General features: G+C 36.8%; 1 protein-coding gene across 2 annotated transcripts in view; it reads right to left on the bottom strand.

Moving 5' to 3' along the window:
* The window catches only part of NME7 (NME/NM23 family member 7), a 193716-nt gene that overhangs the window by 117939 nt on the left and 50824 nt on the right, over nt 1–24953 (bottom strand). For both annotated transcript variants that reach the window (XM_007480738.3, XM_007480739.3), the window contains 6 exons: nt 23347–23454; nt 22344–22510; nt 14728–14838; nt 11711–11761; nt 9481–9688; nt 6797–6902 (listed from right to left, as the gene is read on the bottom strand). In XM_007480738.3, the coding sequence (XP_007480800.1) occupies nt 6797–6902; nt 9481–9688; nt 11711–11761; nt 14728–14838; nt 22344–22510; nt 23347–23454 (751 nt within the window). The remainder of the gene's footprint in view (nt 1–6796; nt 6903–9480; nt 9689–11710; nt 11762–14727; nt 14839–22343; nt 22511–23346; nt 23455–24953) is intronic.

The raw sequence follows: 24953 nt of genomic DNA on the forward strand, positions 1-24953 counted from the left end.
GGACAAAATGCATACTTCTTTGCCTGATAATCTTTTCCAAGCTGGCTCCAGCCTACTTTTCAAGGCTTGTCACACATGATCCGATTTCATATGTTCTATACTCCAGCCAAACTGGTCATGCTGTTCCTTCTGTTCCCTGGATCCAAACTCCCACTTTCCATTCATGTGCTTTTTCCCAGGCTGCAGAATGCCTGCCCCTCTTCACCTCTCACTCTTAAAATCCAAACTGCTTTCCAGACTCAGCTCAAGGACCACCTTCTACTTGGTTGTTTTGGGATCATTCTGGCTACTAGTGCTCTCTCCTTAGTAATAATAAAATATGTACAAAGGACATATTAAAAGTATTTATTTATAAGAGCATAGATATATTGTTTCCCCTCCCCTTAAGACTGTAAGCTTCTTGATGGCAAGAATTGTCTCATTTTGGGGGGTCTGTATTCTCAACACCTAACAAAATGCCGGGTTTTATAGTAAGTGCTTAATACATGCTTGCTGAAGGAATTAAGAAGTATTATATTCACACGAAAAAAGAAAAGAACCTATCTGTACAAAAATAAGTATACTATCTCTTTTTTTGGTGCAAAGAATGGAAATCGAGGAGATGTCCATAAACTGGGGAATGACTGAATAAGTTATGTCATAACTGTTATGGTATAAGATTGTAACAAAATATTATGGTACTATAAGAAACAAAAAGCAGGATGTTTTCAGAAAAAACTGGAAAGACTTACATAAACTGATGCAAAGTGGAGTAAGCAGAACCAAAAGAACAATGTACACAGTAGCAGTAATATTATTTAATGAATGACTGTGAATGACCTAGCGATTCTCAGCAATATGGTGAAAAATGCTGTCTCCAAAGAAAGAAATGATGGAGTCTGAATGCAGAACAAAACATACTCTACTTCACTTTCTCTTTTTTGGTTTCAGATCTCTTCCACAAAATGGCTAATATGGAAAAATGTTTTATATGACTGCACATGTAAAATCTGTATCAGATTGCTTACCATCTCGGGGGGGAGGACAAGAAGGTAAGAGGCAAGGAGAGAATGTGTTAACTCAAACAGTTTTTTAAAGACAAATATGAAAAGTTGTTTCTACATGTAATTGGGGAAAATAAAATATTATTTTAAAAAATAAGTATTATGTTCAGTTCTAGAAGTCACATTTTACAAAAATTGTTGACAAAACTGGGGCGTCTAGAATCTAGAAGTACTTGACTGGAAGTCTATGAACTTTAAAAAAAACTTAGATAACTATATTTCAATATAATTAGTTTCATTTGTAATTCTAGGTATTGTATTTTGTTTGGGGTTATGAGTTATACTCCATTAGGCAGCTAGGTGGAGCAGTGATAAGCCTGGAATCAGGAAGACTCTTCTTGAGTTAAAACTCCAGCCTCAGATACTTAGTTAAAATGACTGAACAAGTCCCAAAGAAGATTCTTTGGGTGGGTACAGTGAGAATAGGAGCCTACTGAGTTTCCTTTTAAGTCTGAATGAAATGCTGTGGTTTTATACAAGCGTTTGACATTTCTGCTTTACATCAACTTATTTTCATTCTGTGATACCAGAAAAAAATCAATGTTGTACAGCCCCAACCTTGAACAAACTGAGTGGTTTTTTAACACCCAACTGATGCAAAGAAGCTCTGATGTTTCTATTTAGTAAATATAATTTATTTAATTTGAGGATCTAACAAAACACAAGTATTTTAACAGGTTATTTAGTTTGGTGAAGTGGTTATCTGGCCACCCCATTCATTCACTCAAAAGATTCAATGTTTTGAAACAAGGACAGGACAGAAAGATAGAATTCAGGGTCATAAACATTGTTCTTTTGTTTACCAGAAAAGTTCCTGGTTGGGTAATAACAAAGTATTCATTTTATTACTGAACTGATAGTAAAATTTAAAAAAAATCTTTGAGCTTCATTAATAGTAAATAAACTTGGAAAACTCTACAATGAATGAATGCCACCCTCACAGTTTAATTGGAATTTTGTTAGTTAACTTTACAGGGAATCTTTCAGAAACAGATGGCAAAATAAACTTCAGAAAAGGAAAGGACCAATAATTGACCTTTTACAAATAGATGGAAAATGAAGGGAAATAATTTTAAAAGAAAACCAGAAAGTTACAGAATTTAAAAAAAAAAAGAAAATGGGTAACAGAGAAAAATAAAAATCTGAACTGCAAAAATAATTATAAATTATTTTATTAAATAAATTTTAAATTTATTATTAAATTTTATTATATATTTATTATGTATGTTATATAACTATATATATTTATATATAAACATATAAATATAAATAAATATAAATATTATTAAATAAAAATTAAATAAATTAATTAAGTAAATCTTGCAGGTATCTGATTGGATAGAAAAAGGAATTTATGTTGTCTCTTGTGCCAAACACATCTACAAGGGGCTAATCTTATGATTCCCAGTATAGACAGGATTAAGCAAAAACACTGATTGAAAATCATAATTTGTTGTTTTTAAGTTCTATACAAAAACTTTATTTTAACAGACATTTTCAGATGAAAGGATTTTTTTGGTTCCTGCACTAGAAGCTTCAATAACAGAAGAATGAGAATGTAGACTGTTTTATGAAGAAGAGCATTCTCTCATCATTTTATTAATTTCATTTCTGGGGCTTATCTCTATCCACTTTTACCAGAGAAGAATGTGTGCTTCATGATTCTCTGAGGTGTCATATTGCAAAATCAGCAAAAAATCCTGTTTGATAAAAGTAGCTCAAAACTGAGCCGTTTGAGCTCAGCTGGCAAGAAGAGATAAAGGAATAGGTTAAAATGGAACAATGACATTTTCCCAGATGCAGTTACTCTCTGCAAACTGGAAGGCAAGCTTATACCTAAATTTGGAATATGAAAAAGTTGAAAGCATCAGAAAAATCACAAAATCTCTGAGTTCAAAGGAGCCACAGCACCTAGCCAATCTCCAAAGTATCTGAAGAAGATACTTCAGAAACTATGGTCTAGTTCTTGTATGAAGCACTCTGGTGACGAGGAACCAGCTACCTATACAATCTGGTTATTCAACCTTGGGATGGTACTAATTATATAGGAAAGTTTTCCTCAATTCAAGCTTATATTCATCTTTTTGAAATGTAATGGCTAGAGGGAAGGGAGCAAGAAAAATAAATCTAATCTCTCTTGCACCTGACAGCCTTTAAATACCTGAAGACAGATATCATGGTCCCCTTAGTCTTCTCTGCATCATACTACACTTTCCCTCCCACCTTCTTTAGCGAATTCTCATGGAGAATGATCTCAAAGTAATCCCCAGACCTTTCGTCATGCTAAATGGTCAGCATTCTCTGGATGCTCCAAATATTACCAGGATTCTGTCTGAAAAAGCAGGTGAATATGGATCATTTTGGTCCTAAGAGAGTAGTAAGAGATGTCCCAAGGAATGGGGTCAAGTAGATAATTAAAGTAAGACTGGCTTTATTCAGCCTGAATTCCCATATTCTCTAGCCACTCAGTACATAACTTCCAATTCATACTGTATAGAGATTTTTCTCATTTGTAAAAAGTAGATAAAAATGCTTACCCTTCTTCTATGGGTGCTCATAGGAAAACTCTATTTAAACAGCCACAACAACAATAACTATCATCCATGCTCACACGGTAAGTGATTTCCTTACAATAACCTTGCAAAGTGTATGATGTAATTATTTCTATCCTCACTTGACAAAGAAGAAAACTGAGCTAAAAAAATCAAAGTGACTTGGGATAACAAATGATCAATGGCAGGCAGGGCCAGGCTGAAATTTAAATCTCCTAAGACAAATGCTCCTTCTCTTATACCATGGTGCCCCCCACAGGTCAGAATCCTGAAGCTCAGAAAGGAGTGGAACCCAAAAGAATAAGGTCAGAGAAAGTAAAGTCTGGACCCAAAGATGGCGGGCAGCTTCTCAGGCTGCTCCTGGAACTGAGTCCCTAAGAGTCCCTTCAGCTTCTGAAGATCAGTGTATCTTAAGCCTGTGGGGGAAGGAGAGGGAAAGAAAGCAAAGAAGAAGTGCAAGAACTGGGAAAAGGACAAAATAGCACGAGACACAAAGACAGAAAAGAATTGATGGTCCAAAACATTTACAACAAGGTTGCTACCAAAAAAAAATTACAGAAACAAAGGAAAAGGCTGAAAGAGAAAGGAGAAATGAACAATGAAAGAAACTAGTCCTCTCCCACAAAGGAAACTGGGTAAAAATTTCTTGAAAATGGTGAAGTGGTACAGTAAATTTTGCAAGATCCTGTGAAATTATAACTGCAAGAGCTTCTAGCAGAGGCTAAAAGAACAACAAAAAGTTAAGCAAAAATATCAAAGAAATAAGAATAAGATTCACAACTTGTAAAGGAGAAAGCCTGGCCTGAGGATAAAACAAAGACAAAGAAAGAGAGAGAAAAACGGACAGATGGAGGGGGAAAGGAGAACCAAAGCAAGAGATAAAAACATAGAAACAAGTACAGAATTGGAAAGGAAAAATGAAAAAGCAGAGGGAAAATTAATTAAAATGAAAAGACAGGTCAGAAGAACATGAGAGATAGACAAATTAAAAATTCTAAAACTGAAAGTATGTTGCAAAGAGATAATAAAGGATAGGTCTTCCAGAGGAAAAAAAAATTACATATATAAAGGAAAACCTGAATAGTATACCTTCAAAAAATCATATAGGAAAATTGCTTAGAAATACTGAAGTCAAACAGCAAAGTACAGTTTTAGGAGAGATCGAAGTTGGGATTTGGAGACACTGAATCAATAATGAATACACATTTTATATTGTATATATGAAGTAAATATACTTGTAATATGTGTAGGGGACAATGGCAACTGGGTAGCTCAGTAGATTTAAAGTCATGCCTAGATACGGGAGGTCCTGGGTTCAAATCTGCCCTCAGACACTTCCCAGCTGTGTGACCCTGGGCAAGTCATTTAACCCCCATTGCCTAGCCCTTACCACTCTTCTGCTTTGGAGTCAATACACAGTATTGATTCCAAGATGTAAGGTAAGGGTTTAAAAAAAAAAAGTGTGTGTGGGCAAGATGCAGCAAATGGTTACATATGTGTATACATAATACCTATGCATATAGGCTACAAAATAAATACTTGTAAAACCTATATAATTGCACAGACAGATGAAATTCTTGAGGTCACAAAGGACCCCCCCATAACAATACCTCCCATTGGGAAGTAAAACTAGCTGGGTCCCAGGAGCCCCGCTGCTTCTCAGTTCTAGTGTCTAGAGACCTCCCCAAACAGAGGGGCTCCTGCCCATAACAGAGGTTGTGCCACAAAGCCTAAGCAGACCCTTAGGTCCAAGGTCAAGGCAGAAAGAGTAATGTCCAAGCACTTTATGAATGACCTCATTTAATGCTCACAACAACTCTGTGAGGAAGCGGCTGCTGCTCTCCCTACTTTGCGATCATTATTATTTATCCCTCAGTGGAGGAAACTGAGTCAAACAGATGTTAAGTGACTTGCCCATAGTTAGTAAACTTTGCAGTATTTACTGCCCACCACTTCCGTTGGAGGAAAAGAACAATTACAATTTCTAAAAAACAAAAGTAAGATTCCGGGCATCCCAGGTGCTCCACCAATTCTAATATCCACAAGAATCTTGTGTCCAGGGGAACATGGGAGCTCAGTCGTTCCCAGCAGCTTTGTGAGAGGTCAGCCTGCAATGCTGAGCCCTGGACCCAAAGAAGCTTGATGTGTTTTGGCAAAGCCTGGCCTTGCCCCCTTGGCACATCCCTCTGCCCGGTGGATGCTTGGGGCTCCACTTCAGGGCCTCAGGGCCTAACCCCCTAGTGACAGGCACCTAGGAATGAAGGACTTCTTTGTAGCAATAAATCCTTTTCCTAATTGTTTTATACATCAAAGAGGAAGTGGTTTCTTAGGCTTAAGGATTCAAAAGTCTTCAAACAGAAACTGTAGGTGATCTTTAGCTCTGAATTCACAGCAATACCTTGCACTGAAATTCTAAGAATGTCTTTAATCTATTCCAATGAGATTTTATCTATATATCCATCCATAAGTATACATATAATATGCACATATACACACTCACAGACATATAAAAAGCACTCTATAAACCTCAAAGCACTACATAAACACTAGTAATGGTGGTAGTAGTAGTAATAGTAGCAGTGGTGGTGGTAGTACTAGTAGTAGTCTTAGAGCTGAGGCAGCCTTAACTGTCCCATAGATTCCAGACATTTCATTGTGAAAAGGCTGTACCTACATCTAGACACTAGTTCAAGAGTTAGAATTAACTGACAGCCAAAACCCTTGTCCATATTAATAACCATACATATATAATAATATAACAATGATATAATAATATAGTAACTATATACCACATGGATGAAGCTTCAATTGCTTTTCTTTGGCTTTCATCCCTAACCTCAGGCAAATTTCCTTCCAAATTTCCTTTTCCAAAAAAAAAAAATTTCCTTCAGGACAAAAACATATTCATTTTATATCATTTATAGCCATTGAGGAACTTAACAGGAGGGATGACAAGAGGGAAGAATAACCTATTAAATACATCACAGATTGATTTTTCTACTCTCTGCTTTCATCACCTATATTTATTTATGAGTATAAGTATTAGAAGTACTATTCACATAAAGTGCTTTTAGCATATGAAAGGAAAAATCATTTCAAAAGTAAAATTTTCTCATGTATTAAATTATTTCTATTTGGAGAACAAATAAAAACCTAACAAACCAATATAAATTGTATCAGGTAATTCAACACAACACTTACCTGCATTAATAGCATGAGGTTTAATAACACAGCAAGTACAGTTAGTAAATTTTGCAGTACCTGCCGGCCCACCACTTCCACTGGAGGGAAAGAATAATTCCAATTCCTAAAAACAAAAATAAGATTCCTGGTCTCACAGGTGCTCTGTGAACTCTAACATGCAAAAATACTCTTGTAATATAAAAATGAATTTGTTAAATTTAAAATATTCTATTTGCTTCAAGGATTCTAGTAAATAAGAAATGATACTAATTTCAAGTAATACATGTAATAGTCTATAAACTAACTTCAATTAATTAGCAAGAATATAAATTAGCCTGGCATCTGAATAAAACAGGACCTGGGGTAACAAATCTTACCTAATCTGTTTTATAAATAATACGTTTAAGGAATGGCAGCAGGTCACCATAAATGGGGACCTGGCCTGGGGGAACAGTGATGCCAAGGATTCGAGTACTGCCTCTTGAGGCACAGAGCCTTGGGTGAGGACCTTGTACAAATCACTTAAGCTCTCAATTCCCAGACAACTGTCTAAGAGTATGAATTGCACAATAGTTGCTTGTTTGCAATGGTAATATGAGTCTCTTCAATGAGGAAATCCCAAAACTAAATAAAAAAATGCATTTTAGAAAAATGACTCCTAGCCTCCTTGGAGAATATGTATGTGAAAGTAGGAATTCCTAAGTGATTATCAACAGAATCCATTAAAAAGAAACTCGAGAGGTCAGCTAGGTGGCACAGTGGATAGAATACCAGGCATGGAGTCAAGGGGACCTGGTTCAAAACTGACCCCTGCCCTTCTATCTTAGAATTGTTACTAAGACAGAAAGTAAGGTTTGTTTTTGTTTTTTCTTTAAGGCAAATCTGGGCATTCAATAGAAGAAAAAGGAATTAATCTTTAGAAGTCTTTTTCACAGTAGTTACTTGTTTTTAATTTTTCATTTGAAAGATAGAGGACTGACTAAATTAAAGTTCTGCAGTCCAGTATTGATATTTTAGCCACAATATCAGTTCTTTTGCCCAGCCATCAAATAGAACATGCCATGATCTTAACTGTCTACTAAAAGGGCTCAAATAGCTGAGTGACCATGCCAAGTTCTAATTATTCAGGTCAGCTGGAAGCAGTTTTAGCCACTAACACAGTAAAGTAAAAAGCTGATCCACTTTCAAGAATAATCTCCTTTTAAGAAAACACAAAACAGAAAAAGCAACTATTCACTAATATTAAGTATTATGCTGGTGTCAATTTTATTAAAACAATAATTCCTTATGACTGCTATGAAATGAGAATATCACATTCACAAATGCAAAGTGATTGAATATTATTCCCTGTTATTCCTATGCACAGAGGTAAGGAATATGAGGTATCACTTTTTCTCATTACAAATGACAAAGATTTTCCCTTTCATATCATTTGAAAAGACGAAAGAGTGGGGCATATTAGGGTACCATGGATTTAAAGTCAGAGAACCTAGATTCAAATCCAAAACCATTTAGTATTTAAGTGATCTTTGACAGGTTATTTAATCCTTGTAGGCCTCAGTTTTCTCTACTAGATGGATGGGCAAGTTGTTTCTCATCTCTCTCCCCCCCACTCCCACCCCCCAATCCACATTAGGTGATTTTACTTAGCTGAAATTACAGGAAGTACAATTAAAAGACAAAGAAAACAAGATACAAAATGAAATGTAAAGAACAGTTTTCACTCTTTAAAACACCCCTTTAAAAGGTGTGAAGTTTCCCACAATGTAATTGGCAGAGCCAGCTACTGACTGACCAAGGACAAGTACAATTGCTGTATCATTTTGGAGGGGATAAAGGGCACATTCTTCCTTCTGATAGAGAATTTGGAAGAGGTAGCCCTGAGGAGTGTGGTCTCTGACTCTAGACAACACAGTCAGCTACACTGTATTCAAGAGAAAATTAGCCCTGGAAGATAAGAGTTAAGTTGGGGAAGGAAAGGTCAACAAGGCCTCTTAATACTCAAGGCATGAGTTACTTTGACCACACCAGGCACATCCTACAAACTGATGAAATCATGGGTCTGGAACACACACACTAAAACACTCCCTAAGGCAGATATTAAAACACCCTCTACATTTTTGGAAACAAAATAGATTTAAATATAAATTAGCATTTACAGATACTGAACGAGCTCACTAGTCCATATGCTAATTTTTCTTCCAAGGACAAGAAAGTACTTGTGATTATTATCTTTTGTATCAATAATCACTTTCTGATATTTCACTTCTTGTGATTTTGCCAAATCCTCTTCACAAACTCTAGGAAACTCACTTCTGCCTATCATCTCATTTCCAGGTGAAGAGGAACAGAAGAAGGAAATAATGCTGTTTAAAATTGTATCTTAGAGCAGTTAGATTTTTTTGTAGCTAGGCCATAGTCAAAATGAAGATCTATGACAACAATGAAAAATTTTTCAGGAGAAAAAACTGGCATTGAACTTCCTCTATATTGCTGAGTTGAAATATTAATAAAGAAACAATAGGCAAAATTCAATAATTTCTCTAAATGTGCCAATATTCTAAGAAATAGATTTTCTTACCTGTAAACTATAATTTTTACAAGCATGCTTGTTAGACATTTTAAAAATAAAAAGCTTTTATTTAACAATGCATAAGCAGCCTAATAAAAATGATAGCTGTGTAAAAAGTTATATTCCTTACCTTGGCAGCAGTTGCAAAACAATCAGGACCATGAACTGTATTTCTTAGCAAATCTGTTCCAAATTTTGCTCTAATGGTTCCAGGAGAATCTGTTCGAGCCATACTAGGGTTTGCAGGTCCTATTAATTTCTTCCATTCACTGATAGCCTCATCTCCTAAAATCTCCATGGCAATAATAGGACTAACTGTAATAAACTGGATAAGGTCACTGCAAAACAGATGTTTATTTTAAGAAATATACGTTAACCAATGTATGTATCTTAGCATGGAGAATCTATTAGATTATAGGTGTACTACAAAATAAATTATCTAAAAAAAATTATTGACTATGATTTCACCATGGACTTGGTGGCATTTTATAATTCAATAGTTGTGGGAAAACCTAGCTCACCACATATCATTGAGAGTCAGATCACTTAAATGGTAGAAGCAAAATCACTATAATAATACATCTGTGTAGAAAGTCATCATGGGACATTTTTCTTGCTGTAAAAGGCAATCACTTGATTTAGCTTTGATGACTCTATTATGCTAAAAGACTAATCAATTCACTTCAGCCAATGTCTATTCATTTTTTAAGCTACTATACATAAGGAACTATGATAGGATTAGAAACATAAAGATGGCCCAGTCTCTGCTCTCGGGAAGATTAGAAAATAATGAGAAGTATGCCATGAAGGTAAACAAATATTTACACACAGCTACTACTTAGCACTAAGAGGTTGGCCTGACCAGAAGCCATAACTCTGGCCATGGTCTGGACTAATCCGTTGGCTGTGGTGCTGACATAGTCATTATATACATGAATACATACATGCATACATACACACATATCATGTCTGTCTGTAAGAGCATGAAAGGGGCACCACACATAGCAGGATGTTCTCAGCTTCCTCCAAAACATTTCCCCAGAGCCTTGGAGATCTGAGGGCTAAGCCTCAGTGTAGAATGCCCTGCAAAGCTCAGAGATATATCCATAGTTCTGGTTTCATGAGGAATCATGTCATACCATGTCATCTCTCCTATTCCTAGCCCATGGTAGCTATAACTAGATAGCCAAATGGATCACTATTTTTTTAAACCATTACTTTTCATGTCAGAATTGATACTAAGTATTGGTTCCAAGGAAGAAGAATGATAAGGGCTAGGCAAGTGGGTTTAAGTGACTTGCCCAGAGTAACACAGCTAGGAAGTATCTAAGGCCATATTTGAACCCAGGACTTCCAGGCTCTAGATTGGCTCTCTATGGACTGAGTCATCTAGCTGCCCCACCACTGAAGTCTTTTGATCAGGGTAATGTTATATCAGGACAGGGACAAGAACAGAACTATGGTTCTGTTTGGTATTTAGTGTTTGGTATTCCAGGAATAAGGAAATCCCTTTTACTAACAAAAGCTGGCGTATTCTTTACAATTTATCATCTTAGAGGGCTGCCTAGAGTGCTAAAAGATTAAGCAATTTACCTACTGTTATAAAGCCATAGGCAACTTTTGAATTCAGGTCTTCCTGGCTTCAAGGCCAGTTCTATCCATCATGCCAAGCTGATAATCCATAAAATGATAAGATCAGAGCAAAATAATCAAAAGATTATTTTGGTAAGTGAATGGAAGATACATTGGAGAGGGGAGACATTATTCAAAGGAAAAACAGGTTATTAGAATAATCCAAGAAAAAAAAGTGATGAGGGCCCGAATTAGGGGCTTAGTTCTAGAAGTCTCATTTGATTTACATGTTAAACATGCAGAATCTATAAAGGCAGAAGAAAAGAAAACAAAATTGATGTCATCCCACTAAATAGCTATAAAAATCATTTAGGAGTATTACTCTGTGTAAGAGAGCCAATCAAAAAAAAAAGCACAAAGTAGACTAAGACCCAAAGAAAATATACAAAATAAAATTTCACTCTCACATTCTTCTAGAAGCAAGGAATTCTCAATAGATATGAAGATTATACTCTCCAAAAAAAAAAAGTTAAGTTTTCTGAATATGGAAAAATCCAAACAATAAATACAAGGTTAATGACTTACATTCTATAGATCCTTTTTTTTTTCTAACTCAAGGACACAAAAAACAATGTCAGAAAACAGTTTCTTGTTAGTACAACTGTGTTCTCTTCAACTTATTCAAGTGACACAAATGGAGAACAAGCAACATGCAAAAATTTTTAAATAGACAACTCTACAGAAAGGATTCCCTTTCTACATAGTTGACTATCTATTTCAATACCTACTTATAGCATGGCTTTGATAGATGATCTACATAAAGATCTGTTGCTTCTTTCCTGTAACATAAAAATAATGGTTATATTAAGACAAAGTAGCATTTTACCACTTTTTGATTTTTCATCAATTAACTTTAGACCTTCACTTTGCCTTCTCATATTTATCCATTCTGAAATTATGTTCCCTTTGGAGACTTTTCTACAAATTTCCTAGGTCATAAATCAAATACAAATCTCTAATACTGGGTCATTGCCACAGTAAGAGCTATTACAAATTAACTTGGTTGTATTTATCTATTTTTAAATTCCCAGACACCTTCAACCTGGGTCCTCCTCTTTAAAGACTCTCATCAAAAAAATCACCAAATAAACAAAAATCTCACATTTGTCCACCAGGAATAATTTGTTCTCAAGAGCTCATCAAGACCCCAAACTAGAGACATGAATTACTTCAGAGGAATGCAAAGTCATCTTTAAGCCAATGCTCAACTTACCAATCAATGGCCAGCCTCCTTGGGAGCTAAAGATTATATTACAGACACCTGCTTTTGAGAGCTATATCTGTGTTATTCTCTTGAGGAATACGCCTAAAATCCACCAACGAGCATTGATTAAAGCATGTCTTATGTGCCAGACAATGGATTAGGTTCTTGGGATACAATGACAAAAATTAAATTGTCCATAAGAATCTCACATTCTATAAGAAAAGACAATCTATTTATAAATAGGCATATAGAAAATGAGAACAGATAAATTCAGGGCAGGGGCAGAGGCACAAGCAACAAAAGGTGATGCTTAAGATGAAATCTGAAAATAGAGTTTCTTTGAGGCAGAGGTGAGGAGGGACCCCAACAAGCACGACTGATGGCCTCTACCAGGAGCATCCGGAGGTTTTAGAGAAGGGGCGGAAATAAAAAATCAGCAGGTTTAAAAAGTCAACTGGACAAATACAGACAGGGGAGAGTTCCCTAGAAAAGACCCTGGAAGTGCTGGGGGGAGGCTGCTAGGTAGATGGAAAGCTCAATGGACTCAAGAGAACTCCAAGAAGTCTCAGCTCTGCCACTCCCCCAAGGGATGGGACTGTATGGGACTGTATCTTGCCTCCTCTAAACCTTCCTTATCTGCAAAATAAAAATACTCCTTGCTCTATCTACCTCACACAATTATTATAAAGAAAGCTGTTTCTTAAACCTCAAAGAAACATATAAATGTGAAATATTAGCATGACAATTCTAAGCTCAATAAGTCAATGGTGTGATAGGAATACATGAAAACTAATGTAGTCTTAGACCAAATTTAAGACAAGGTTAATAGTTGGGAAATAACAATAATTAACATCTACACTTGTTTTGTTTTGTTTTGTTTTTTACTGTGTGCTATACGCTGTACTACATGCTTTACAATTACGATTTCATTTGATCTTCACAAGAAGCCTGTGAGGTGGGTGCTATGATGATCCCCATTTTTCAAATTTTTCAAATTCAAGTAGCATTTAGATGCCTGCCCAGGGTCACAGGGCGAGGAAGTGTCTGAGGCCAAACTGTGGCTCAGCTCTCCTGGCCCCAAGTCCAGAGCTCTATCCACTGCAGCCAGAGGACTTGACCCTGTGAAGGCGACCAGGACCCCATGTCACCCAGAAACTAGGGCATCTGAGGACTGTATGATTGAAAATCTGTTACTCTAAAAAAGAACTACATTTCCCAGGAGCCCACTGACTTCCTGTTGTTATGTACTTCTTGTAGAAAAGGGATATTAGGTGGGGATGTGGAGGGTCCCACCCTCTTTGGCATGCAGCGGGCATGGTGGCAGTGGTAGGCTAAGTGCGGGGATTTTAAATAGGCTGATCAGCCATAGTCACATGGTCTTTTTATTTCATTATCTTTTTTATTCCTTTATTTCTAATGATTACTAATAAATTTTTAAAATATATTATTTTATTATTTGAGACTAATTTTAATTTTTAAAGAACACGATGTGAATCTTAAAACTACTCAGACTGTACCTTAGAAGATTTGGTCTAGCTATTCCCTATTGTAACAATGGAGATACTTAAGAATCAGGTATGCATTGGGAACTTTTAAAATTACTCTACCCTACTCAGACAGTGCCTTAGGGGAAGATAAAGTTGTAAACTCCTGATTCAACAATGAAAGTCCCCAACTCATACCTTATAATGAAGCTAGAACCTTAAGCTAGGTCTATTTTTAGATCTAATACAAAAAGGTGTTAAGTACCTGTAAAGGTTAAATTAGTACCTAAAAGGTCAAGTAACTTACAAAAGGCAAAACCGAGAGAGCAAAATCTGAGAAGACACCAGAACTGTCTGAGCAGGGTCATCCTGGGGAACAAGAATTAGACTTAGGAACCCAAGCTGAAAAGCAAGGATGTGGGTCAGGAGATCTGAGAAAGCCTATAGCTCGGGGCAGAAAAACATCAGTTTGAGGACATTGATTAAGCACCTACAGTGGGGCCTGAATAGTTAGCAAAGGTATAAAGTATAAATAACATTTGACTTTTCCTTGATGAAGCTTCCTGGATAGAAATCTAACCCACACAATAGCACACTTCTGCTCTACTTAAATTCAGTTCATGTGAAAGTTAAGCCATCACCTCATGCTGCCATTGCCATCTAAAAAGCGAAGGGTGAACCATGAGGACGACCACCTATTCAACAATCCCACAATGCTCCTGGTGAATGGCTGGTCAGCATTCCCTTAAAGACCTCCAATGAAAAAGCCCCTCCCTGGTCCTAAGACAGGGGAATTCCAATGAGAAGGAAGTTCCTCCTTACATCAGTTCTAAATCTGCCTGCAGGAATTCCCACCACCCATGTGCCCTTCTCTGGCTTCTGTGGCCAAGTCAAGCAAAACATAAGCAAGACTTCAGGCCTTGAAAATAACAAGCATGTCACTCTTATGATTCCTTTTCCATAAACCAAGAAGCCCCAGTTATTGCAACAGGAGAGGGTAAGTTTAGCCATTGATTCATTTTATAAAGAAGCCTGAACCTTAAAAATAACAAATTACCTTGATAGCATCATCATCTTAAGTTTACTTATTTGAAATCCAGCCTTATATATTACATCAATGATCTCTCCAACATGAGGTACTGCATCTGGTTTAAGTAATGCCAGGGTTCTGTAACAGAAATGAGGGACAATTCTCAACAAGAAAAGATACCAGTAATAATGAAAATGCACCAGGAATCTTGGCTAGAATTCTAGATGATTACAAATTGAACAACAAAATGAATGTTATTCTGCAATATTTTTGAAGTATTTTAAAAAAAAATCTCCACAGGCAAAGTTGCCAATATTTTGCATTCAAATGAAAATTTTCCGGTTAAGGGAATAGTTATATGTTTAAATGAACTGAAGTCAAAACTATAAACACCAGTTCTTGAAAATTCTCATTATTGCTTAAGATAGGTTATATATTGTAGAACAGTTTATTAACTGCATCATGAGTAGGACTTGTTTGATTTAATGGACTTGTACTATGTAGTCAATTCAACATAGTTAAGGAAATTTTCATTTTAACTCGACTAAATGGCTTCATTAACTTTGCATTAACAAATAGAGCTATTTCACAAAGAGACAAATGAGATTATATCCAACACATCATTTGTAAGCAGAGAGTAACCTACCAATATTATATCTTCTCCATCCTAATTAAACTAAGACACTTTCTCTGAAATCCTAGAGACAAAGAAATAAGAGCTAGAAGCATTTCTAGATGGCAAGAAAAGTAAGTCTATCAAGGATTAAATGATTTGCCCAATAGCACATCTCTAGTTAGAAGAACCCAAACTAGAACTCAGCTGTCCTGATTTCCACTCTAGTGCTCTTTCCACTCCATTATTTAAAAGGGGAAAGAAAATTGAGGAGTAGACCTAACATTATAGAACTTCAAAGCAAAACTGTCTTCTGGAATAGTTTACACTGCATTTAGAAGGAAGCATCCTTGAAGTCCGTTTTCCTTCTTTTTAAAAAACAAATTCTTCATTGAAATGATCTCATTCTGCCCACTGCATGATTCCTTGAAAGTTTTATTTCCCACAAACTATATGCGTGGCTGGTATATGTAAATCTTGAAATCTCTCAGACTTGTGAATGTTAAAAATTTCCCCATCAGGGAATTCTTAATTGGAACAAATTCCCTACTGAGAAACATTCCCCATTTTGATGTGAGAACTCGCCAGGATCAGAAATGGGAGGACCTCTACTCCAACCGTGCTTAAGACTGCTTTAGGGGAGAAAACTCCTTGCTATGGGAGGACCCCTACTCTACCCATACTTAAGACTGCTTTAGGAGAAAAAACTCCTTGCTAAACAATGAAAGTACTTGGACCCATGCTTATAATAAGGCAAGGAGTTCTTTGAGCCAGGCCTGTTTTTAGAATTGATATAATGGGATGCTAGGTACCTAAAAGGGTCGGGCAAGTTTTCTCTTGAGGAGATTAGTTGACTCAGCTGTGTTTTCTCTCGTTCAGACTTACTGAGGAGATTGGTTGACACAGCAGCATTTTTTCTGATTCAGACTTACTGAGGAGATTGGTCGACTTAGCAGGAATTTAGATGGGCAGTCCTTTGAAAAGCGTCTACAGTGATTGGTAGATGTAGGGACTTAGGGGACGTGACATGGGAGAAAAACCCCTATATAAGAAAAAGCAGAATCTCTTGAGGAGAGATACTTTTGGAGAAATCCTTTTGGAGGATCTCTGATGAGGATCACTTGGGAAGAATCTCTTGAGAGAGGCTCTGGAGAAGGGAAGCTCTTGGAGGACAATCTCGAAGGAGATCTCTCTGGAGCTCCTCTGAAGGGACTCTGTCCCTCTGGAGGCTCTGAAGAGAGACCTTTTAGAACAGTCTCTGGCTGGAAGGCTCTCTGGTGAAGTCGGCTGAGATGGAGCTGGCCTGGTGTCACTAGAATCCTTGTTTAGGCAGACCTTGTGGTGAGTGTTAAAAGACTGAGTGACTGATTCTCTCTCTTAAGACTCAGGTCTAGGCCATATTGGCTTGAGGCCCTTCATAATTATTCCTTTCCTACTCTTTCTCTCTTTCTCTAATTCCTCATTATATTATTAATTAAAAATCTCTATAAAACCCAGTTGACTTGGGTATTTGAATAATTGGGAATGTTTCCCTGGCAACCACCTTATATTTGATTTAAGAACCAAGACACTGTAGTGAAACATATTTTCTGCGGTCAAATTTACTCACCCTCTCTTATATCTAACACAATTTATATCTTCCACCATTTTAACTCACTACAGTTTAAGACCTCAATCATTTTAAATCTAACATATATAATATGATCATGACTAAATAGGAAGACAAAGTAGTTCAAAATATACTTAAGTTTTTCAGTAATATTAAGGCATGACATGACACTACATGGAACATTATACTTTGAAAATATTTGTCAGAGCAGGATATATGGCCAAAATTGATCTGTCAAGTTTTAGAGCTTATGAAATTTTTTCTTGTTTTTTCCTTTCCTTCTTTAGTATAAAAAAAATATGTTTCTGGGAGCAGGAAAGAGTAGATTTTTTAAAACTATCAATAAAATTTTATTTAAAAAGGAAGGTCTAATATTCATAGAAACTTTTTATAGTAGCAAAGAGAATGTAATTAGACTTCTCTCCCCAGAACTCTCTTTCCCAGCTTCCCTCTTTCCTTCTCACATTATATCCTTATATTTTGAGGATAAAGTTTTTGTGTAGCTCTGCCCTCTCTCTCTGTTCCTGGGAGGACAGCTGGTGGAGGCTGGGTGCCACACAGGAGAATTTTATACATGTGGTCATACTTAAGTACTTTGCACTTTTATTTCTTCTACGTCAAGTGATTATTAATAAATCTTATAAAATATAATACTTAGAGTTAATGAATATTAATTTAAAATTTAGAAGAGCTAGAATTTTTTTGATCCCTACAAATTGAAGAATACAAACTGTGATAAAGGAATATAATTGATTATTACAATATCTAAATAAACAACTAATATTAAAAAAAACAGGAAGGTAAGAAACTAATTATACAAAATGAAACAAGCAGAACCAAGAAAACAATATATTGCAATAACTAGCAATATAAATTAAAGAACAAAAGCTGAAACTGAATCTTGTATAATTCAAGTTTGAGCTTGATGTCAAAGTAGAGAGATGAGAATAAATCTGTTTTTCTTCATTGCAAAGGTGAGGGACTATAGAAATGGAAGAGTGATATACTGTTGAGATTGGTGTGTTGGTTTGTTTTGTTCTATTTCTTTTCTTTTGTCTTTTATTTCTTTTTTATTATGTCTTAAAGACAGTTCTCTGAAGGAAGAAAAGTGATATTTTGTAAAGTAATATTTTTTTTAAAAGCTATCAATCAAAATGTTAAAAAGTTTCTAAATCAAATAATCTATTTCTTGTATTTTGTATGTTTATTGTGAAAATGCCTCAAACGCCTCTCTATTGTTTAAAATATATTTTTCATTGATGATTAGGCCCAAGCCCATAGGTCCCTATGATGCTATTTTAGTTTTTAGCTTGAGAGCCTTTAATTTTTAGATTATTATTCCTTTCCTTATATATATGTATATGTATATATATATATATATATATATATATATATATATATATATATAAAATCCTTACCTTATGTCTTAGAATCAATACCAAGTATTGGTTCCAAGGCAGAAGAGCAATAAGGATTAGGGAATAAGAGTTAAGTGACTTGCCTTAAGACTTTAGAATTATCCTAGTTTATTGGAATTATTCTTCTTTCATATTTGAAAATCATTACCCTTGAAGCTTATAAAAATTGTGGTTGAAATTATAAAATTTCACCATTATACATCTTAAAAGTTTGAGGGTATATGTGTGTGTGTGTGTGTGTGTGTGTGTGTGTGTGTGTGTGTGTGTACTGGCAGCAAACTGTGGATTCAGCTAATCAATACTTTTAATTCTGTATTCAAAATCCGGATGCTCTTTAGTATTATTCTCCTACAGCATGGCATTGAAACATTTTTTTTAATTGGCCATGTTGATCTGAAAGACATGTCATATTTAAGTTATCTTTGCTTATCCTACCTTCAATATCAATTGCTTTTCCAATTCAATCTAACAAATATTTATTAAGCACCTACTATGGACCCGGCACTGTGCTAAACTGCAAATACAACTTAAAAGAAGAAAAGACATTCCCTGCACTTAAGGAGCTTACAATCTACTGGGGAGGGAGAGAGAGCCCACAAAAGGAGGCATGAAAGCAAGGATTCCTTGTTCAGTGGAGCTGAAACCAGGAAGGTGAAGAGGGGAGTGTTCTGAGCATCCACTTTCTTCCCTCTCTAAAGAAAGGCACTGAGAGGAGGAATTTGGTCATACCCTTTCCAGCTTTCCAATCAGAGGGAAGAGGAGGCCAAGGGAGGTAACGGGAGTTAGCAGAATGGTGATGAGATCAGAGAGGAAGAGCTTAACCAGGATGGAGAATCTTGTTCAATGGAGTTGAAATCATGAAAAATAGAGTCATGTTTTTGCTTATAGAGATCTCATAAATGCTTTTTAACATTGTTATCTTTTATTTCTCTTCTAGCAATTTTCTTTTCCTTCAGTCTCTTTTATGATCAGATACATTAGTCTCTCTTTTGAGAGTTTCTACTTCTTTGTAGAGATTCTCCATCATGAATTTAATTTTTCCTGGTCTGCTTTCTTTTGTTAAGGGTAAAAATTAAGGGTTATTGACTGAATATATTATACTAGTGGTCACCAGGGATTAATTCAATCCCAATAAAATACTCAAGTCAGTTTGGGATTTTTAGGCTGGTTTAATTACAATAGATGGAAGAAATTAAGAAGAGAGAGAGGAAAGAGAATTTAAATTCTGAGCCAGGCAGGAGTTCAGAGGCCGTGGCCAAGGGGCCTTCTCAATCTAGCTTGGCTACCAGCCATGAGACCTCCTCCAAGATGAGGGGTATCCTAGGAGGATAGCACTTTAGGAGGTAAAGGAAAGGAGGAATCAGCCTAACCACTTGCCAAGCACACTAAGAATACCGTCACGAGTTCCCCATGCTGCAGAGCCCAACATCTTCGCGAGAGAAAGGCCGGAGAGAGGAAGTGACGTGAAATATATAGACAGTTCTTTCAATGGTAGCTTAAGCTTGACTTAGGACAGCCCACAGGATTTGTCAGTTGTTTTATGTTGGTCATCCTCCTCAACACTTAATCCTTAAGTAGGGATGTATACATTCCTGGTTGCTAGAATTTTAAGACTAAGCAAAATGGAGAAAATCTAAAATTCACACTTTATTACCTTTAAAAAATTTTTTTTAATTGAGAACTCTGATTTTTAACTAAAGTTATTCCTTATTTCTTCTAATAAAAGCTTGATGTCACATTTTAACCATTGTGTTGGGCAACAATCTCTAGGGGGTCTGAAGGGATTCTTTTTTTCATTAGACAATGAAAATTGTTGAGTGGGTTAAGAATTTTTTTTTTATTATAACCCTTACCTTCCATCTTGGAGTATTGACTCCAAGGCAGAAGAGCAGTAAGGGCTAGACAATGGGGGTTAAGTGACTTGCCCAGGGTCACAGAGCGGGTAAGTGTCTGAGGCCAGATTTGAACCTAGGACCTCCCGTCTCTAGGCCTGACTCTCAATCCACTGAGCTACCCAGCTTCCCTCAGGTTAAGAAATTCTAAGAAGAGTCATTAACAGTTCCTGACAAGTTGCAAGGAGATCCTGCTGCAATGGAGTTCCAAAGGGATCTGTGCTTGGCTCTGTGCTTTTTAAAGTTTGTGTTAATTCCTCAGATAAAGGCATAAAAGTTATCTCAATCAAAATTGCCAATGCCATAAAGGAGGGAAGGGTCAGTAACACACTGGATGGGCAGGGCAGGATCCAAGTCTTGATAGCCTAAAACCACTTGTCTAAACATAAAAAATTTAATGGAGATAAGTGTAAAGTTTTGTGCTTGGATTAAAAAATCAATTGTATAAATAAAAGATGGGAGATGCTTAGATAATGGTTTGACTGAAAAAAAGGGATAGTTACCTAGTGTACTACAAACTCAATGAGTCAATAGTGTCATGTGGCATCCAAAAAAGCTAATGTAATGTTAAAAGAATAAGGAGTTATATTTTCAGCCTTGGTAAGATCACATCTGGTGTACCGTGTTTAAGAATGTAGACACCCATGTTTAGGAAAGGTTCTGATTAGGTAGCAAGCCTCCAGAAAAGAGTAGTCAAAACAATAAAAGGTCTCATCCATGCCACATGAGAAAGAACTAGAGATGTTTGGCCTGGAAAAGAGAAGACAACCATCTGCAAATAGCTATTTTCAAATATAGGAAGGACTGTCATATGCAAAGTTGCAAAGAGGAAAATTTAGGCTTGATAATAAAGAAAAATTTCCTGATAACTAGATGTCTTCACACAAAGGCTATATGACATCTATCAATTATGCTACAGTAGGAATTCCTTTGTGGCTATAATTGGTTGACTACTTAAGTGCTAAAATTCTTTAAACCTTGGCATACTATGACATTTATATCTATCAAAAACCCTTGGAACCTCCTTACATAGCCGTCCCTGGCAATAGGCAAAGTCAAACTTCCCTATTATTTCTATGTCTAGCCTTCAAATCTGGCTCTAATGAAATTATTAAAAATCAAGTAAAAGACAAAATTTACTGTGAACAGCACTGATGGAGAAGAGTTTATGTTAAAGAGGATGGGTTGAAGCACCTTTGCAATTATTCTACAATCATAACATTACATAACTCTATGTAACATAGAATAGGGAAAGACTCCTGCCATCTTGGGAAATCTTTCTCCAAAAATTCAGGTACCTGTGTTTTTATTGATAACCACAGTTTTCAACTTCTTTACACTATTATCTTTAATTTTTTTTTAAATTAGTTGTTTCCATTAGTTAAAAATATTTATTGAATATACAAAGTATAGAGAATTAGGGTAGAAACATAAGTTAATCAACACAAATGGTTCATTGACAACATCATTAATTCCAAGGTTATTATGTTGAGGGTGTAGGGAACTAGAACAAGGAAGAGGATGGAGTTGAGAATTTGGAAAAACCCAAAAATTATTCTTTTGTACAAACATCAAAACAATGGCATCCTCTAACTAATCAGCAAAGACCATTAAAACTTGCAGGGTTCTAAAGAGGAAACACCCTAAATCTGTCATATTTTTAAATTTTTTTCTTTATGGGACATGATAATAGAATACAAGGACTTAATGTCCAAATATTCACTAAGCTTGACTGTACTCAGGAAGGTTATGGTAACTTCAAATAACAGTCATCTCATCACTCTGACTCTTGGTATCTTCATCTGAAAAATGAGATAGTTTTAGTTATCTCTAACACAGGTACCTTTTTGGCTCTAAATCTTAAAATTCCTAATATAAGATTGTTCCTTTTTCCCTTTAAAAAAAAGAAAGCATTTCCTAAAATCACTTTCTTAACCTGATGGAAAAATTTGTTCCATGAACTTCTGAAAAAGTCCACAATTTCTCTGTGAAAAAACATTAATCAACACAACTCAGAAACACCAAATGGAATCAGGAGAAATTAGAAAGTAATTCCCAAGTTCTTAATGGGCTTTAAAGAATTACAAAGAACCATGTAGTTATTTTCTTACTTTTCTTTCCTATTGCACAACTGGCGGGCTGTGAATTGATCTCCATAGTCAATCAGATGCAGCTGTCTGGAAAAGATAGTCACTTTGTTGCCAATAAATAAATCCTGGAGATGTATATTCTCATATTGAGTTCGTTTCAGAAACACCCGATGATTCTTTACATCATGCTATTATGAAAAAATATATATATTTAGTTAATTAGAAAATAGTAAATGCCATATAACAAAAGGCCAGTTAATCTTGTTTTCTCCAAGAAAGGCTATCTATCTTTGTTTATATTAGAAAATACAGTTAAAACATGTTATTTCTCCCTTCTCAAATTTCATGTCTTGGCTTAAGTGTTCTATTTAATTTGCATGAAAAATTTTCAACATTATTGAAACATTTCTTCTAGAAAATAATTATTTCTGGCTTAATTCAACCTTTTAATCATAGCAACTATTTTCTAATAAAATAAAGCAGCTTTTTTAGAATTTAGTATAGGTATGTACACAAACCCTTTATATCATTAACTAGTTCTTTGAAAACAGGGCTTTAAGTGAAAAAAAAAAACCCAGAAGGCAATTAGTTCCCTTGGAGCAATGTTATCCATGGAGAATGGACCAGAGGAAATGTCAAGATTTTGATATATAGTAATTCTTATGTATTTGTGATGTTAAAAGGATTTGGTTAGAAGCCGCTAAGTCCCTAGAAGTCAGGAAGAACATCCTCCTTTGCCTCACCTGGTCCACAGCCGGACAATCATAAGAAGGCCTCGCCTGCCTGGGAAGCTATTGTGGAGATCAATGCACTCTTCTATGTGCGGGGCTGCAAAGGCCAGCTTTTAATTGGGCGGAGGGGCAGTGCGCGTGGGGCGAGCTGACTTTTATTAAATTGGCCTCATTGTAAAACTGAGTTTTTATGGGTAGTGTTCATTTCATTGAAAGCTGAAGACGAGCCTCTGAGATGGAACGAGAGAGAATCTAGTCTGCCTGACGTATAAAGAAGGAAAAGGTCCATTTACCATTTCAACAGAGCCATCCGATGGGTAATACAACAGGTCATACCTCCGCAGAAGGGAAGCGCTCGGGTCATACCATTCTGCAAGAAAAACGTAGCGTTCGTCGTGATTCTGAAAAAGAAAGAAGAATAGAAGTGTCAGAGCCTCCTTTAGGAGCACCATCGGAAGACGTTTTCAAAGCCGATCCGTCAAGATCTCTCAAACAGCAAACGCAAGGGCTGCGAAGGGATCCGGCCTCTCTGTGGAGGTCTGGGACCGAGACGGGAGCCCCAGGAGGGGATGAAGCCGAATCCAGAGCCTTCCTGCCCCGGCTAGATTGAGGCCTTACTGACCAGATAATCCAGTTTAAAAAAGGAGGAACCTTCCGAGGTCTCAGGCCATGGCGCCTGCCCTCATGCCTTGACACTTCCTATTTGGCCCGCCCTCATGCCTGGACACTTCCTATTCGTGCTCTGTTTCCGGGAGTTTGCCCAGCACTGTTGGAAGGCAAGAATTCCCCCTCGTGACCCCTTTGTCACTTCTAACCATCGTTCTTGATGGGTTGTTCTCTGGGGTCCGACAGAAGAATCCTTCCTAGTCTCAAATATCTGAGGAGGCTTGGAATCACCCCAGCAAGTCTTCCTTTTTCAATGGAATCCATTTACACAGTCTTAAGTGGAAAAGCAGGATTACCTAAAATTCGGAATATGGGAATTCCTTTCACACTCCAAGGACACAGGCATGATTAGATAGCCATTTCACTTTATTTTAAACTCTTTCCTTCCATCTTCTAATCCATACTGTGCATGGGTACCAAAGTAGAAAAGCAGCAGGGGCCATGGGGGGTGGGGGAGGGGAAGTGACTGACTCAGGGTCACACAGGCAGTGGCTGAGGCCAGATGGGAACCAAGCCTCTCCTGGCCTGGGCTCTATCCACAGGGCCACCTAGCTGCCCCCATTTCGCATGTTTTCAAGACTTTTTTTAGAGTAACAAGGAGACCCTGAATTGGGAGCAGGCCTTTCTTTCACTGCGTCTCTGAACTGGTTCCATTTCTCGGTTGAGCTTCCAGTGAGTGGTCCCTTGGCAGACAGCTTGTCGTCCAGGCAGGACTGGAATGTTTGCAAATAAGATGGATCTCTCAGAGGACTCTCATTGTAAAATGTGGGAACTGTCTGGGCGCCTTTTGGATGGCGAGGCGCAATGCGCATTTGAAGAGTCGCTCTAACCAATCCGTGGTCTGTCCAGCTGAGAGGCAAAGGGATCTTCATGAGACCCTCACTGATGCCCACAGGCAAGTCTGGCAGCTGTTTGAGCAAACTGGCCTTGATGGCCCAACACCGTGGATTCTTTCTTCATTTGAGGCTCTACCTTTCCAGAAGAAGGTGTATCCAGTGGTGGGTTCGCTGAGTGATCCCTCTTCTGGTAAGCATGTTTCGCTTAAGGCTGCGATGTCGATGTTATATCGTGCCAGTTCTTTACCAATTAGAGCTGTTCTTCTCTCAGGTCTTGGGGTATTCTCTCTGTCAAGTAATGTCCTGATGTTCCATGCTCCTAGTAGGAGTTTCTTTGTATTTTTTCTTTGATTTCGACCGCTTAAAGGGGATGACCCTCCAGCCACGGTGTGCTGACC

Source organism: Monodelphis domestica, chromosome 2, assembly GCF_027887165.1.
Source record: "Monodelphis domestica isolate mMonDom1 chromosome 2, mMonDom1.pri, whole genome shotgun sequence".
Lineage (NCBI taxonomy): Eukaryota > Metazoa > Chordata > Mammalia > Didelphimorphia > Didelphidae > Monodelphis > Monodelphis domestica.